Source organism: Lactuca sativa, chromosome 2 (assembly GCF_002870075.4).
Source record: "Lactuca sativa cultivar Salinas chromosome 2, Lsat_Salinas_v11, whole genome shotgun sequence".
Classification (NCBI taxonomy): Eukaryota; Viridiplantae; Streptophyta; class Magnoliopsida; order Asterales; family Asteraceae; genus Lactuca; species Lactuca sativa.
In genome coordinates, this window is record NC_056624.2 from 131,316,602 (window position 1) to 131,332,344 (window position 15,743).

The 15,743-nt window shown below is 31.7% G+C and overlaps 1 protein-coding gene across 1 annotated transcript; it reads left to right on the plus strand.

Annotated features, from left to right (window-relative positions):
* The first annotated feature begins 7,264 nt into the window (after positions 1-7,264).
* On the plus strand, positions 7,265-9,567 carry LOC111898565 (protein LEAD-SENSITIVE 1). The gene is made up of 3 exons (XM_023894459.3): positions 7,265-7,407; positions 7,546-7,619; positions 8,836-9,567. The coding sequence occupies exons 1-3, from the start codon at positions 7,388-7,390 to the stop codon at positions 9,480-9,482; spliced, it is 741 nt and encodes a 246-aa protein (XP_023750227.1). The 5' UTR covers positions 7,265-7,387; the 3' UTR covers positions 9,483-9,567.
* Positions 9,568-15,743: the final 6,176 nt, after the last annotated feature.

Sequence of the window (15,743 nt, forward strand, 5' to 3'; positions counted from 1 at the left end):
GTCTATTGTGTTTAATTTGCATAAGAAAATTAATTCTCTTACTCAAAATGATATGTATGTGTCTGAGTATTTTAGCAAACTTGATGCTTTGTGGAAGGAATTTGATGGGCTTGTTAATCTTACTGAATGTGTTTGTGCTGCTTTTGTAAAATTAAATGATCATTCTAAGCTAATGAAATTAATGCAATTCTTATCTGGTCTTGATGACACATTTAATCAAGTTAAAAATCACATCTTACTAATGGAACCACTTCCTAATGTGAAACCTAATTTTTCTATTGTTTCTCGTGAAGAGTCGCATCAAAGGAATGGTTTCATTAGTCAAACTTCCACAAGGTCTCAGGGAACTGCTTTTGTTGGTAAATTTAATGATAAAAAAGATTCAAATCTCGTAGTAATCAGAATTTGTAATGTAAAAATTATGGTCTCAAAGGTCACACTATTGAACGTTGTTACAAACTTATAGGTTATCCCAAAAAAAGTTTTTAAATTAAAAAATGATACTCAAAGTTCAAATAAAACGATACTTGGTAATAATATTGTTGTTTCTGATTTATCTGATGGTCCCATATCAGAAAGTAAAACATATGGTTCTAATGACAAGTTTTTTATGACTGGAGATCAATATTCAAAATTCTTGTCTTATAAATGAAAAACAAGGAACTACTGAGGCTGCAACAAATATGGTAGGTATTTGTTGTAATTCCTTTGTTTCTAATAAACGGCGGGTTATAGATTCACGTGCAAATCATCATATGACACGAAATGAATCTTTTTTTAATAATATTGTTGATTGTTCTAAACTTGATTTAAGGGTGGACCATCCTAACGGTACATCTGCAAAAATAGATAAAATTGGAAATATGATTTTTTTTTTGAATCTATAACCTTATTTGATGTTTTTGTAGTTCCAGATTTTAATGTAAATCTTTTGTATGTTTATAAACTTTGTAAGGATAATAAATGTTAAGTTGTCTTTGATGAATCTAATTTCTTTGTTCAGGATTCACAATCCAAGGTGAATGTGGGGATTGGTAATGAGTCTGGGGGTCTTTATTACCTTGAGGGAACTAGTTCATCAGGTAAAGGACTCTTTGTCGTTAGCTCTTCTTGCAATGTGTCTAAACTTACATAGCATAATAGGTTATGACATATTGAAATTCAATCTCAAAATGTTCTTAGAGATAAGCTTTTTGTTGGTTCTAAGCCCCTCATAGCTTGTGATGTATGTCACAAGGCTATCTGTTGCTCTAGGAGATCTTATTCATATAGATGTTTGGGGTCCTTATAGGGTTACTACTTATGATGGTTTTAAGTATTTTTTAACAATTGTGGATGATTTTATTATGGTTGTGTGGATTTATTTGTTAAAATCTAAAGCTGAAGTTTTTTTTATTGGTTCTTTGTTTTTATAATTTTTTGAAAAATCAATTTAATAGCAATGTTAAAATTGTTAGGTCTGAAAATGGTACTGAGTTTGTTAATACATAGTTTAAAACCTTTTTTTGATAAAAATGGTGTTACTCATCAAACTTCTTGCAGTTACACCCCACAACAAAATGGGGTGGTTGAAAGGAAACATAGACATTTGTTAAATGTTTCTAGATTTTTACTTTTCCAATCTGGTATGCCACTCAAGTTTTGGGGTAAGGCTGTTTTAACATCTTTTTTTCTTATAAATCGACTCCCCATACTTGTTTTCAAAGGGAAGTCTCATTTTGAGAGGATTTATAAATGTTCTCCTAATTTTAATAATCTTAGAGTTTTTGGTTGTTTATGTTTTGCATTGAAACTGAATATGTCTGATAAGTTTGGTGAAAAATCTCATAAGTGAGTTTTAATTGGTTATTCTAGTGAGAAAAAAGGTTATAAACTTTTGAATCTTGACAATAATTATGTTTTCTTTTCCAGGGATGTAATGTTTTTTGAAGATGTTTTTCCATTTAAAATGAAAAAGGATTTGAATGATAACAACTTGTTGTCCTTTTTTTTGAAACCTTTAATTCTAATCCCTTTCACTCCTATACCTATGATGATATCCATCATTCATCTTTTATAGATGAATATTCCGAATCCAATTCACATATGATGAGCCACAAGACTGATGACACTAGTGTTGCTACTCCTTTTGAGCCCACTAGTGTTAGCAGCTAGGATAGCATTGTGCAAGTGACTCTGTCTCAGGAGGTTGGTCCAGGTGTGTCAAGCTCACCTGAGGGAAGTGATTTTATAAATACTGAGTCATCTACTAGTGATCCTATGAGTACTAGAAGGTATAGGAGAGAGAGAGAGAGAGTCTAGAATGCCACTTAGGTTTAATGATTATATTGTAGAAGGAAAGCATAACTATGGTATATAAAGGTCTGTAAATTACTCCAGTTTAAGTGTTGAGAATTTTTGTTTTGTGTATAATTTGAATAAGACTGTTGAACCTAGGAATTATTTATAGTCTTCTACTGACCCTAATTAGTTTCAAGCCATGAATGATGAAATGGAAGCCTTATATCGTAATAAAACTTGGGTAATAACTGATCTTCCTCAAACTAGAAACCCATTGGTTGCAAGTAGGTATATAAAATAAAATATAAGTCAACTGGGGAAATTGAAAGATATAAAGCCAGAGCCAGATTAGTGGCTAAAGGATATAATCAAAAGGATGGAATATATTATGAGGAGACATTTTCTCTAGTGGCTAAGATTGTTACTGTTAGAGTGGTAATCTCTTTAGCCATAAATAATTCTTGGAATTTATACCAACTAGATGTGAATAATCTTTTTTTATATGGTAACCTTGAAGAAGATGTATATATCTCTTCCTCAAGGCTATCATACTCGAGGTGATAATCGTGTATGTAAACTGTTAAAATCTCTTTATGGTATTAAGCAAGCACCTAGGAAGTGGAATGAAAAACTAAGTGCTTCTCTTTATGAATTTGGTTTTGTGCAGAGTATAAATGACTATTCATTATTTGTTAGAAATAAAGGTAATTCGATTGTGATTCTTGTAGTTTATGTTGATGACATTGTTTTAACTGAAAATTGTGAAAAATAGATTGAAAATGTTAAGAACTTTCTTAAATCAAAATATGTGATTAAAGATTTAGGGAAGTTGAAATTTTTCTTGGGCATTAAAGTTCTTTATACTGAAAATGGTGTTTGTTTGTCTTAGAGAAAATATTGTTTGGAATTGATTCATGATTTTGGTTGTTTAGGTTGTAAACCTGTTAAGACACCTCTTGATTTAAAAATTGTTATAAGTGACATTGGTATTGATGATAAAGATTATATTTTGTCTAATATTATAGATTATCGATATTGATTGGCAAATTGATATATTTAACCATTACTCGATCTGATACATCTTTTACTGTTCAGACTCTTAGCCAACTTATGCATTCACCTACGACGTCTCATTTAAATGTGGCTCTTCGTGTGTTGAGGTATTTACAACTCAATCCAGGAAGAGGCATTAGTATTGCAAAATATGCTCTTAATTCATTAAGTGCCTATGTGGATGTTGATTGGGCAAGGTGTGTTTCATCTAGAAGGTCTATTATAGGATATTGTGTTAATTTTGGTAACTCTATTATCTCTTGGAAAAGCAAGAAACATGATAAAACGCCCAGATCCTCTACTAAATATGAGTATCAGGCACTGGCTTCTGTTACTTGTGAAATCATGTAGATTCTTAAATTGTATTTTGATCTTAGGTTTAAAATTTTGATTCCCACTGAAGTTTTTTATGATAATGATTCAACTATTAAATTAGCTTTGAATCATGTGTTTCATGAAAAAAAAAAACAAAACATTTTGAAATGGATGTTCATTTTGTAAGAGATAGAGTTTCAAAAGGTGTTTTGAAAATTATTAAAATTGCTTCAGAAAAGAGAGCGGATATTTTAACCAAGCCATTAAATATAAGACAACATGATTTTCTTTATAATATGTTACGTCTTTGTGATCCTTTTAATTCAAATTGATTTCTGCTTCTTCTCAATGTTTATCTTGAGAGAGGGTGTTGAAATATTGGTATAAAGGTGCAAGATCAACATTATTAAAAATAAGTTAATTGTTTGGATTTTGTAAGTTATTGGTTGTTGGAGGCTATGTTCTGTCAATATCATTTGTGGAAGGATTGTGGCTCGTTTACTTCAAAGACACAAAAACACGCAGACTTTGGGTCGGTTAATGGGTAAGGGTTTGATATGGGTTTTACCCATACTTGCCCAGATTCTTTACTCGGAGTATATATTTTAGCAGCTCAATGTATATCAAATGAAATATTTATTTTTGTTCACTTTCATACACTCTCGTCTTCGTCTAGTTCTCTCTGTTGATTAGGGTTCACACAGTTCTTGTTTGTTCATATTCTTTGTAATCTCAGAGTTATATTTAGGTTATGTTGTAATTCATTGAGTGTGAGTGTGATTGCAGTGAGGTTTTTCTCTTGTAAGTACCTGAAAACCAACTGGATCTTAGTTTAATCAATAAAAGATTTGTTGAGGTTGTCATCTTGTGTGTGATTTTATCGTTTCGAATGCTTATGCAAGATCGAGATATGCAAAAAGTTTGAGTTAGGTGTGGGAGGAGGAGGAGGAGGAAGATTGGTTTCATTCGACATCTACAAGATGAAATGAATTTAGTTAGATTGCGTTTGTCCATAAAATATTTTTTAATCCAAAATAAATTATTAACAAGGCCATGATCCATATTTCACTTTGCAATGTGTAAAGGGATGTCGTAAACATAGAACAAAGTTACTTAGGTAGGCAAAACAACTTGCCAATTTCAAACTTTTGAAACTCCTAGATCATTTGAGATTCATTAACATTCAATGGCATGTTAATATCGATTGGGCTCATCTCAAATTTAATATGGGGATGCCACAAGCCAATAAATAAATGGTGAACCAACCATGCAAAACTGCTTGAACCTTGACATAAAATTATTTTAATATTGATATACCGCTTAGCTACACATGCTCCATCAACAATATAATTTCATGAGCGAATCATCATTTAAATTTATATTGTCACAAATGGCGTGTCGGTTAACCACACACACTCCATCATTATAATATAACCAAAATGTGCATTTTCATGGGAAGCACACGACTCACGTTTTTACATTATATAAAACATGATTATTTTGTTTTATTACTTGATTAACACTTTTAATCTTGAAAGACAAAATCCAATTAAACCCTTTCGGTATCTCCACTCTCAAAATATTATAAGTGGTGAGGGAGGTAAGTGTGAAATATATTAAAAACCGACTTCATTAGGAATCAAAGAGAACTTCTTAAACCGTGTATTAGAGCGGGTGCGCCTAGTCTTGATGCAACGGCAATGTCTTTTATTATTAACATGTGAGGGCACATGTGGTATTAACATTTTACGTATAGTAAATAATATCATATAATAAATTTAAGCTTTTAAATTTATGTTCTTGACTTTTTTTAATTTAATTTTCTCATTAAAATAAATTCAAGATAGTATTAAAATTTTAATCTGGTTTAAATAACATTCAAACATAATTAATTAATAATCAAATTTAAATTCCACTTAAATATTATTCCAAATTAATTATCAAATTTAATTATTCAGATTTATCCGGTTAAAATTATATTTTAAAATTAAGGTTTATCCCTATATTTTCAAAACTAGTAGAAGTCCCGAAAACCCGATAGTCACATCGAGCCTGTGATTGACATGTTTCTTTCGGTTTTTGTTTTTCACAAAGTTTTGTACCATAACCAAAACAGTTGGGCTCTGATACCACTCTTGGAGATTGTTGACATCAAGTACACATTATACATGTAGCATAAAAATCAAAATTGATATACCTAAGTGCACATGTAACCTAAAAATCTATGTTTTACTATTATAGCACCCTACTTTGAAAAACAACTTTAGGAGATATTTACTAACCTCTTGTTGATTCCTTTGTGATATGCGTATGTGCCAACTTAGTTGCAAGATGAAGGATCCAAATAAGAATCCCTTTAATGAAATCAAACCCACTACACCAAAACAAGAAGGAATTAAACCAATCTAGGGTTTAATCGAAAATCACCGAAACCCTAGGAGAGGGGTTATGATATTCTTCCAAGGAGAAGAAGGAGAAAGAGGCGACAAAATTCTGAAGGATTAATTAGCCTCTAGGGTTTAACCCTAACATTTTATTTATAGGTAGTCAAAGAGTAATCTAGAAGGATACAAACTCTAAGGTTTTTATCATAATCATTTCCTTATTTCAAACCTGTCATATCCTTATCAAAGGGATACGCAAAACCGTCCACCCTCTTTACAAGGGGTTCTAGAACATTTCAATTAATTCCTTGGATTAATTATTATTCAACCGTCTTAATTAATTAAATCATTTTAATTAATTTATCAAATAATTTCTAATTAATTTATTAATTTCTTAATAAATTAGTACATTATTAATCTACATTTTCTTATGTTATTTCGGTCATGAGACCAATCTAAAATGAACATACTATTATTAGAAATATTACCAAAACAATTAATGACTACGGACACCATTTCCAACAAAATAATATAAAGTTAATAAAAGAGTTTTATATCTTTTAAGTGTTTTAAAGAGAAAAGAGTAAGAGTTTATAAAAGAAGTTAAAAGATTTCAAATTGATTTAAAAAGAAAAGACGAAAAGAATTTATTTAAAGATATAAGGACTGAGACATTGATTAACAAAAGATTTTTAAGATTTCTATATGCTTTTCAAACAAGTAAAGAGTATGATTTCTTCTACAGAAGACTTGAATTATTTCAACTAGTTTTCATAAGATTTTAAAGATATATCATGGGTCAATGAAGGAGTGATTTCTTAACTACAAACATGATGAAATCATGATATCACTTAGTTATTTTCCATGCCTAACATATAAATTTTACATGTATTCATGTAATCATAGTATAAATTTTTGTGATTATCCATTAAAATCCCTTTTAAACTAAATTGTTTTGAGTACTTTTAAGATATTGATACCGTTTTCTGCAAAAAAAATGTTTAGATATTTTTTAAAAAACGATTTAATTAATTTTAAAATTTAAAATAAAAAGCCGTGTTATATTTAATAAGACTAAAATACTAATTATATATAAAATTGACACCAAATGACACAAAATGAACCCATAAAGAACACTCAAGCAAGAAATTGAAATGACTAAGAACTATCCGAATTATAAAATAGAATGACTAAAGATATTACTTTTAAAGACCATTTATATACTAATATATTCATTACTTTAAGACCAAGACTTTAACTTTCAATGTTTTGTTAATCTTGTAAAGGACACTTTAACTTTTTCTGAGAACAAATAAACATGAAGGGTTCCATGATCACCATTTTCATAAGAAAAGATGGGTTTGCTCTCTAACAGGTAAAGACCTAGACCTTTTCCGTTAATCTTCAGATTCAGCTTCACAATTATGTGTACGAAATTCAATAATTTTCAAATTCAGCTCCACGAATATGTGGGTGAAAATTTTGATGAAGAAACTTGATTTTCGCAATGCAGAGTGGACAGAGAAAGTCTGAAGCCAGGAGATCACATATATTCATGGCGTGCTGCTTATATTTACGCTCATCATGGTATTATTCTCTCAATTTCTTACTACTTGTTTTGTTTCTTCATTAATAATCGAGTTGATTTGACATACGACAGATCTAATTTACGTTATTTCATCTAATTGAAAACCCTAATTTCATCTAATCGATTGTGTTTTATGTACGAATCTTTCTTGTAGCTGTTCGTTTAAGTAGTTTTACTGATGGATTCGCGTTTTCATTTCTGCAAATGAGTAATGATTATGGAAGTTTTCTAAAATTTTCATCAAATTTCGATAGGTTTCATATTCGGATCTATTGTTGATTTGATCATTTATGTTGATCTTGGGGATAACTTCATTTTTATCATTATTATCTTCTTGCTATAAAGTTTTGTGTTTTATTTTCAGATATCTTAAATCCAAAAATATGTTTTTTTTATATGATTTATCTTATTGTTATATTAATTTTAAAAACCAAATTAGGAAGATTTAGATCAAGGTTAATAGGTCTATAATCCTATTTACATGATTTTTGATTGTTTTGTTATTTTTTATGATGATTTTATTTTATTTTATATGTTTTCAGCAACTATTTATTGGTGTTGTGATTATAATTTTTTAAACTAATGTTGCTGCCTTTTATTTGAACCATCTTCTAATCTTCTTGCTGTTTTGACTTTTGACTCACAAGTCACACTACACACTATTTTAAATTGTGGATCTTCAAGCTATTAAAGGATGAAAGCTTAATTGTTAATTTTTTTTTGCTAATACTTAATGGTTCAATGTTTGTGTTTCATAAATTGATTATTAATTCTTTTTATTTTATTTGATTTTAGTTTCATGTAGTAGACTGACTATCAACATGTAATATGTTAATACTCAGAGTAAATTACTGAAATCGTCCCTATGGTTTGATTAAAACTGTACGTTTGGTCCCTAATTTTTATTTTGCACTTGGATCGTCCCTTTGGTTAGATTTTGTTGCGTTTTTCGTCCCTATGGTTTGGTCAAAATTGCACATTTGGTCCCTAACTTTATGTATGCAAGGGATGAAAAACGCAAAAAAATCAAACCATAGGGACGGTCCGAGTGCAAAAGAAAAGTTAGGGACCAAACGTGTAATTTTGACCAAACCATAAGGATGATTTCAGTAATTTACTCTAATACTTAATTGTTAATGTTGGTTCTTTAATTTAATGGTGTTAACGACTATGACTATGACTACTGATATTGACACCGGACACTGACACCGACAGGTATCTACATTGGTGATGAAAAAGTGATCCATTTCACGAGACACGGTCCAAAAGTAGGAACATCATCGGTTCTCGATGCCCTCATGGTCAGCTCAGTGTCACCACCGTCTCTAACCCCATGCCCCAACTGCACTCACACCGAAAACAACAACGAAGTTATAACTTCTTGTCTCGACTGTTTCCTCGCCGGTGGAGTCCTCTACCGTTTCGAATACTCCACCAACCCTGCCGCGTTCTTCGTCAAAGCCCGCCGCGGCACTTGCACGTTTGCCGCCAGCGACCCGCCAGGGGCCGTCCTCTACCGCGCAAATTACCTCCTTGACAAAGGCTTCGGTTGCTACAACATTTTCAAGAACAATTGCGAGGATTTTGCCATATATTGTAAAACTGGTCTTCTTGTTTCGGGAAAAAAGTCAATGGGTCAAAGTGGACAGGTGGCGTCCCTCATTGATGGGCCCCTTGTGGGGTTTCTTTCGGTTGTGGTTAAGCTTGTGAAGACGAATGTTTATGTTAAGACGGCGTCTGTGGCGTCGAGTGTGGCTACGTATTGTGTTACTCGGTATGCTACGGATATTGGTATAAGGAGTGATGTGGTTAAGGTTCGTGTGGAAGATCTACCGATAATGCATCATAATATTGCTACCTAGGATTGGGTGGTTGTTTTTTTTTTTTAAGAATGTTTTTGTGTCAAATGTTTGTTACTAGGTCTAGATCTTATGGATTTGGGCTTTAGATGCTTGTGTTTTTTTTTTTTTTTTTTTTTTTTTTTTTTTTTTTTTCTTTTTTTAAGCTCTATGTTAAGGAAAACGAAAACGAAATGGTTGATGACTTGATGTGTTTGGGCTTATGGATTTTAGTGAGTGGTTTATTGTTATTTGTGCATAAAAACAATTACGGCATATAAACCCAAGTTCCGGAAAGTGATAAAAACATAAAATTTGAGAAGGATTCTCATAAACTAATTTGACCATGAGATGTTTATATACCACACTATTGTCCGAGTAGAAACATTAGATCGGCAAAACAAAAAAACAAAGAATGTGATTAAATTTTAGTATGAACATTAGAAGAGATTGAAGTGAAAGTGCAAAAAAACCTATTTTCTTAAAAGTCTTGGACCGAAACCGGACCGGTTTTTGGTTTTGGACCTGAATATAAGTTGTTGAACTATATTTATCATTAGTTGTGAGACCCGTATATTATACGGGTTTGATAAAATAAAAAAAATATGAATGTTTAAACAAAAATTTATTTAAATTTGAAATTTAAAATTTGAATTTAAAAGGAAACATATTAAATATTATATGAGTCGTAATATTGTAATTTATTGGTTATTTTCAATTAAGGCAATTATTAATTAAGGTATAAATATAATGTGTTAATTAAGAAAGATAAAAAAAATGAGAAAATTACAAATGGAAAAAACATTTATTCAAGAATACCAAAAAATGAAAAGTATCAAAACTCATGAGATTGACATGTGGCAAAAAAAACTTTTATTTATTAAGGAGGATTTCGTTAGGTTTCATGTTTGCTTAAACAAAAATTACTATGCGTATTTTAATTATTATGATTATATATTATGTATTGTTATAAAAGATTATATAATATATATTCTCAAGAATTTACACCATCATTTTTTTTCTCAAATTCCAAATTTCAACCATTGATGTTTAATCTTGTGTTTGTATGGTTTTTTTTGCATAAATTTCTTTTACCGATAAACTTTTCTTAAAATTATATAAAAATTAGACCATTTCCAACTCACCTCTATTTTTCCCTCTAAAAATAAAGTAAAAAGTGAGGCAAATAGTGTTTCATCTTCAACCATACTCCATTTTTTACCATATTTTTACCCCCCCAAAAGTATATTCCTAGTATATTCTATTATTCCAACTTACATAGATTGTCAAAAACACCTATCTACTAATTTAGTTTTAACAAATATATAATCTATATTTTTTGTATTACACTAATATTAAATACAAAAGATTATATTTATAATAAACTCATAAATAAATATTATACATGCATTTATAGAAAATAGTACACATACACACTTTTAAATAAATATTACACATACATTTATATAAATATTAGACATACACACTTTTAATTATAAATTTTTGTAAAATACGTTATCGTTTTTTTTTTTTTTTTTTTAAATTTCAATATGTATTTAAATTTTTATATGAATTTGATGAACAAAAGACAAACTTTATATTTATAATTAATTAATATAATTTAATATAACAAAATATTATAAATATTAAATATTATGTTTAAATTATAATTAGTAGGTAAAAATGAACTAGAAATGTATAAATATATAAACAGAGAGACTAAAACCGACAACGTAAAATACATCCATATTTTGGGAGAAATGAATAGTATAACACCATATTTGGTGTAATACTATTCATATCCCCCAAGGGGGGGGGGGGGAGATAAATGAGGAAGGATTGGAGAAGAATGAGGGAAGAAATTGGGGAAAAAAATGGAGAATGAGAATGGGTTGGAGATGCTCTTATAGCTTTTACATTGATGACCTCACCACTTATTAAAACAAGGAAAGTCTTCAAAAATGGTCCTTATAGTTTCTAAAAAAAAATCGACTCCTTACTTTTTTTATTTTCTTTTTATTATTTTTTGTCTTTAAGGATGATCTATGTAGTTTGAAAACTTTTAATGGATCGTCTTCATGATTAACTTCACTTTTCCCCTTCTGTTAAGTCTAACCATGTGAGGGTAAAATCACATTTTCATACCGTAGGGACCATTCTTGAAGTTTTGTCTTGACATTTTTATTAACTAGAAATTTTTTGTTCTTTGACAACATAAAATCTCCTCCATAAACTTATACCGGTAACAAGTTGTTTATTAGCTGAAAAACTTGTAGAATTAATATCAGAATTTGGATTAGGGAATACCATCTTGTGTTAGCAAAGGATGATCCCGTACACTCAAGGTTATAAGCCAGTCCCAATCATGATCAACCTTCAAAAAATTGCAGCAACATGCAAAATGGAAGCATTGTTACAAGCACCCATGTATGCTATTGGATCATGCTTTTCGATCACATTAACATTCCTAAAAGCCCTAATCGCTGCATCGTCTTCACTAGAACACTCAACTTCCTCCACTGATTGTTAAAACTCTCCGTTCTAATGTGCAATAGATACCTGGTTTTTTGGATGGTACACAACAAGCAATAGCAGGAAATTCCTATCGGCGTCACCGCGGGTGCCTGAAATGTAGTAAGCAACGCTGATGGGTATTCGCGCCCACGGTGGAAGGTGGAGAAAGGTTTGTGTGAAGGGAAGGTGTATGAAGACCTAAACTGTAGATCGATGAGATAAATAGTAATAGAGAGATGAATGTGGTGAAGAATAATGTAAAAAGCCATTTCTTCTCAATTCCCATTATCATGTATAAATCGGTTCAAATTTCGATCATGTAGCTTTCTAAGCGTAGATTGAAATTGCAATGATGGAAGTGTTGAAAATAGGTATCAAATGTCAAAACTAATTTGTGTAACTTTGAGAATACTAGCAAAGTCCTGTTTGGGTTGCTTTAAAGAGTAAGAATAGCTAGAAATGGTTTTAGGAGATTGAGGAAAAGGTTTATTAATTTATTATATGATTAATAAATTAATTAATAAGTAGTTGAAATTAATTTGGAATTAATTAATGATTAATTTGAGGTACAAGGACTGAATGTTAATTGTTCAATATTTGAACAAAATGAGACATTTTAGAACCTCTTGAAGTAGATAGTTTTGGAGCCTGCTTGGAGGGTTGCAGAATTGTTCCCTTCTATAGTTAAGGTGGTGACTTGAATCTACACTAACTCATAATATTTAATTTATTCAAATCGGGATTATTGTAACGCCCACAGATTCGGGTTACTCAATTGAGACATAATAGGCGTCAAAAACGACTTTTTGATAGAAGGTTATTCAGAATAAATAATCTTAACCAAGTGATAGTATATGTCTCAAGGGTTCCATACATATAAAGAACGCCGAAATCCGAGTTATAACGAAGAAGTTATGACTTGTCGAAGTTCGCGACAAAACCGACATGACGCTGTGTGACGTAAAAAGTGAGTTTACGATAAAGAGCTTTTTGGCATTAGCGATCTAAACGAAAGTCGTGATATACGTTAAACCGAGTGTGTGCATAAAAAGAACATCCAAATCTGACTTCGTATGAGGAAGTTATGATTTTTTTTTTAATATTTTGCATTGCAATGTGCAACCAAGAGTTCGAATTTTAGATCGAGTGATTTTTAGCCGACACAACCTAAATGAGAATTGAAGATCTCATTAATAGGATTTCAACGATAAAAATACAGTCGAATACAGAGTCCGTATGTAGAAGTTATGAATTCTACACAGTCGTTTAGCAGTGTAATCTTCTCATACTGTTAAATTTAAAACCAGTTGAGAATTAGCCGATGGAGTCTAAACGAAAGTTGTAGAGCATGTTCCCACCTACACGTGGATATAAAGAATGTCGGAAATGGAGCTCGTATGTGAAATTGTGGGGTTTAGAAGTCAGCAGGGTGCTGCTGCAAAAGGGGTGATGTGCACAATATAAGCCACTACTTGCCCGCTACCAGAATTGTGACAAGTGGCATCAACTCGACGAGTTGGACTAGCAAATCGACGTGTTTAGGGCCATAAAATCGACATTTGGGCCAAGAACTCGACGATTTTATCACTTTTTCAGCTTATAAATATCACTCGAGAGTTCCTTCATTTTTCACACTTTTTACCCTTTCTTTCCCTCTCTACCCACTCTTTAAACCTCCTAAAACATCCCAAAAATCCTAGGAAACTTACCTAGCACTTGAAGAAAGCCCCGGAGTACCTGGAGGATCCGAGAAAAAGAGTTTTTCAGTTTGAAACTCTGCCCACGCAGAACCCAGTTTTCAAGCAAACCTCCCGGTTTCGTCGAAGTGAAGCGCTATCCAAGTTGGAATCACCATCTTATCAAGTGAGTACATAGTCACTTTCATCTTACACATAGATATGAAGTATTTTATATAAATTACATGATATGGGTATATATTATCTGTTTTACCTGAGATCTATGCTAGATGAAAGATCTAGACATCTTTCTTTTCAGATCTGAACTTTTTCCTTAAGATCTAAACTTTTTCTTTCAGATCTAAACTTTTTTCCTTCATATCTTACCTTTCTCACTTCAGATCTAAACTGTATGTGTGTCTATATATATATATATATATATATATATATATATATATATATATATATATATATATATATATATATATATATATATATATATTATACATTGAGATCTATATGAAAGATTTAAACTTCGTTTTTAGATCTGAACTATATATGTATTTTATATCTACAAATATGTTAGATAAAACATGGGTAGATGAAATAGTTAGTGTGTGATGAAATAAAATGATGAGAGGCCTCAGTGTGGACGATGATCCAGTCATCTAGAGGAGTATGGATGACGACCACAAACTTTTCTAGGGAGTCCAGTGGAACGCTAGCAGGCTCGCAACATGTAGGTATTTGTTTGAACTAACTGTTCACCAGATATACTCCATCCCCCTCATGGTTTCCATATTTGGCATAAACTGTTGAGGTATCCCCTAAGCAGTGTTGTTACCCCGATGATAATCCTTAGGCTAGGTCCCTTATATTAGATGTTTTAGGGACATAAAGTGAGGATAAGGGGAACGAGTAATCGGATTTGTTTGTTTTGGTGAAATTATTAAACTTATTTATTGTGGGTTGAAAACCCTATGTGCTCACCAGGCTCTCAAGCCTGACCCACTTAGTTTCTTGTATTATAGGTAGTGGCAAGAGCATATCTAGATGAGTTGACTTTGCTCCCTTCTGGGCGTGAACATATTTTGAAGACCGAATGTGTTTTCTCGAACCATCGCATCAGAGCAATGACTCCTCTATCTCCATTGAAGGATTTGAGTTTGCAGTTCATGAAGTCCTTATACGAACATACCCGTGGGTAATCGTGGGTATCTCCGTGGTTGGTCGGGTGAGCACCGCTACTAGATCCACTAGTACCACTTGCACAAATTTGGGTTAGGGCGGCTGCCATTGCTGCTGTTACCGCTGCCTGAAAAGCAGCTAGGTCGAACTGTAGTGGTGGATTCTCTGTCGTGCTGTTGACTATGCGCCTTACTGGTCTACCGTGAGGCATCTTCTGCTAAGAATACAAAGATGATATGGAAATAAGTCTATAGCAGAGGTTATAAGCTGGAAGCTTAATGACAATGTTATCCTAGTTTTGAATGTATCTGGTTCTGACTTTCTTAGGGTTCTGGAAAAAATTCATAATAGAGTCTATACTAATTAAACTTTATGAATCAGAAATGGCTATCCTCGAATGAATATTTGTGACCTGAATAACTGTTACGAGTTGCATGTAAATAAAATAATCCTAACACATAATGTGAGCAATGTTTCCACTAACTCATTAAGTTAATCAAGATTATTATTTATTAGTGTGACACATAAGACGTTTTGGTTACCTCGGTTTATTCTTCTTCGAAAACTTCTCATGAACTTGCATTTGTTCCTCCTTGACTCTTATGTTGACCGCTATGAGGAAGTGGTTACATCTATCTAGGTTTGTCATGCGAGAATGGAAGTGTCTAAAGAATCTATGAGATTAAGGGTAACATTATGGGGTGATCCTTATAGAGTCCTCCTATAATTGCACAATGTATACAAGTTGTATATAATTTAAGATTAAATATACCTTCAAATAAGTGATCCTACTCTAGAACCACAACCAAACAAGGAACAGGTAGTGAAGCATGGATCACAAATTCTAAGTCTATAAAATCTCAATTATATAAAACCTTGGAAGTATACACTCAACAATTATAGATCT

Coding starts and splice junctions, on each gene's coding strand:
- LOC111898565 (XM_023894459.3), top strand. CDS start 7,388: ATGGGTTTGCTCTCTAACAG. Junction 7,408..7,545: donor ATGGGTTTGCTCTCTAACAG/GTAAAGACCTAG, acceptor TTCGCAATGCAG/AGTGGACAGAGAAAGTCTGA. Junction 7,620..8,835: donor TTATATTTACGCTCATCATG/GTATTATTCTCT, acceptor TGACACCGACAG/GTATCTACATTGGTGATGAA.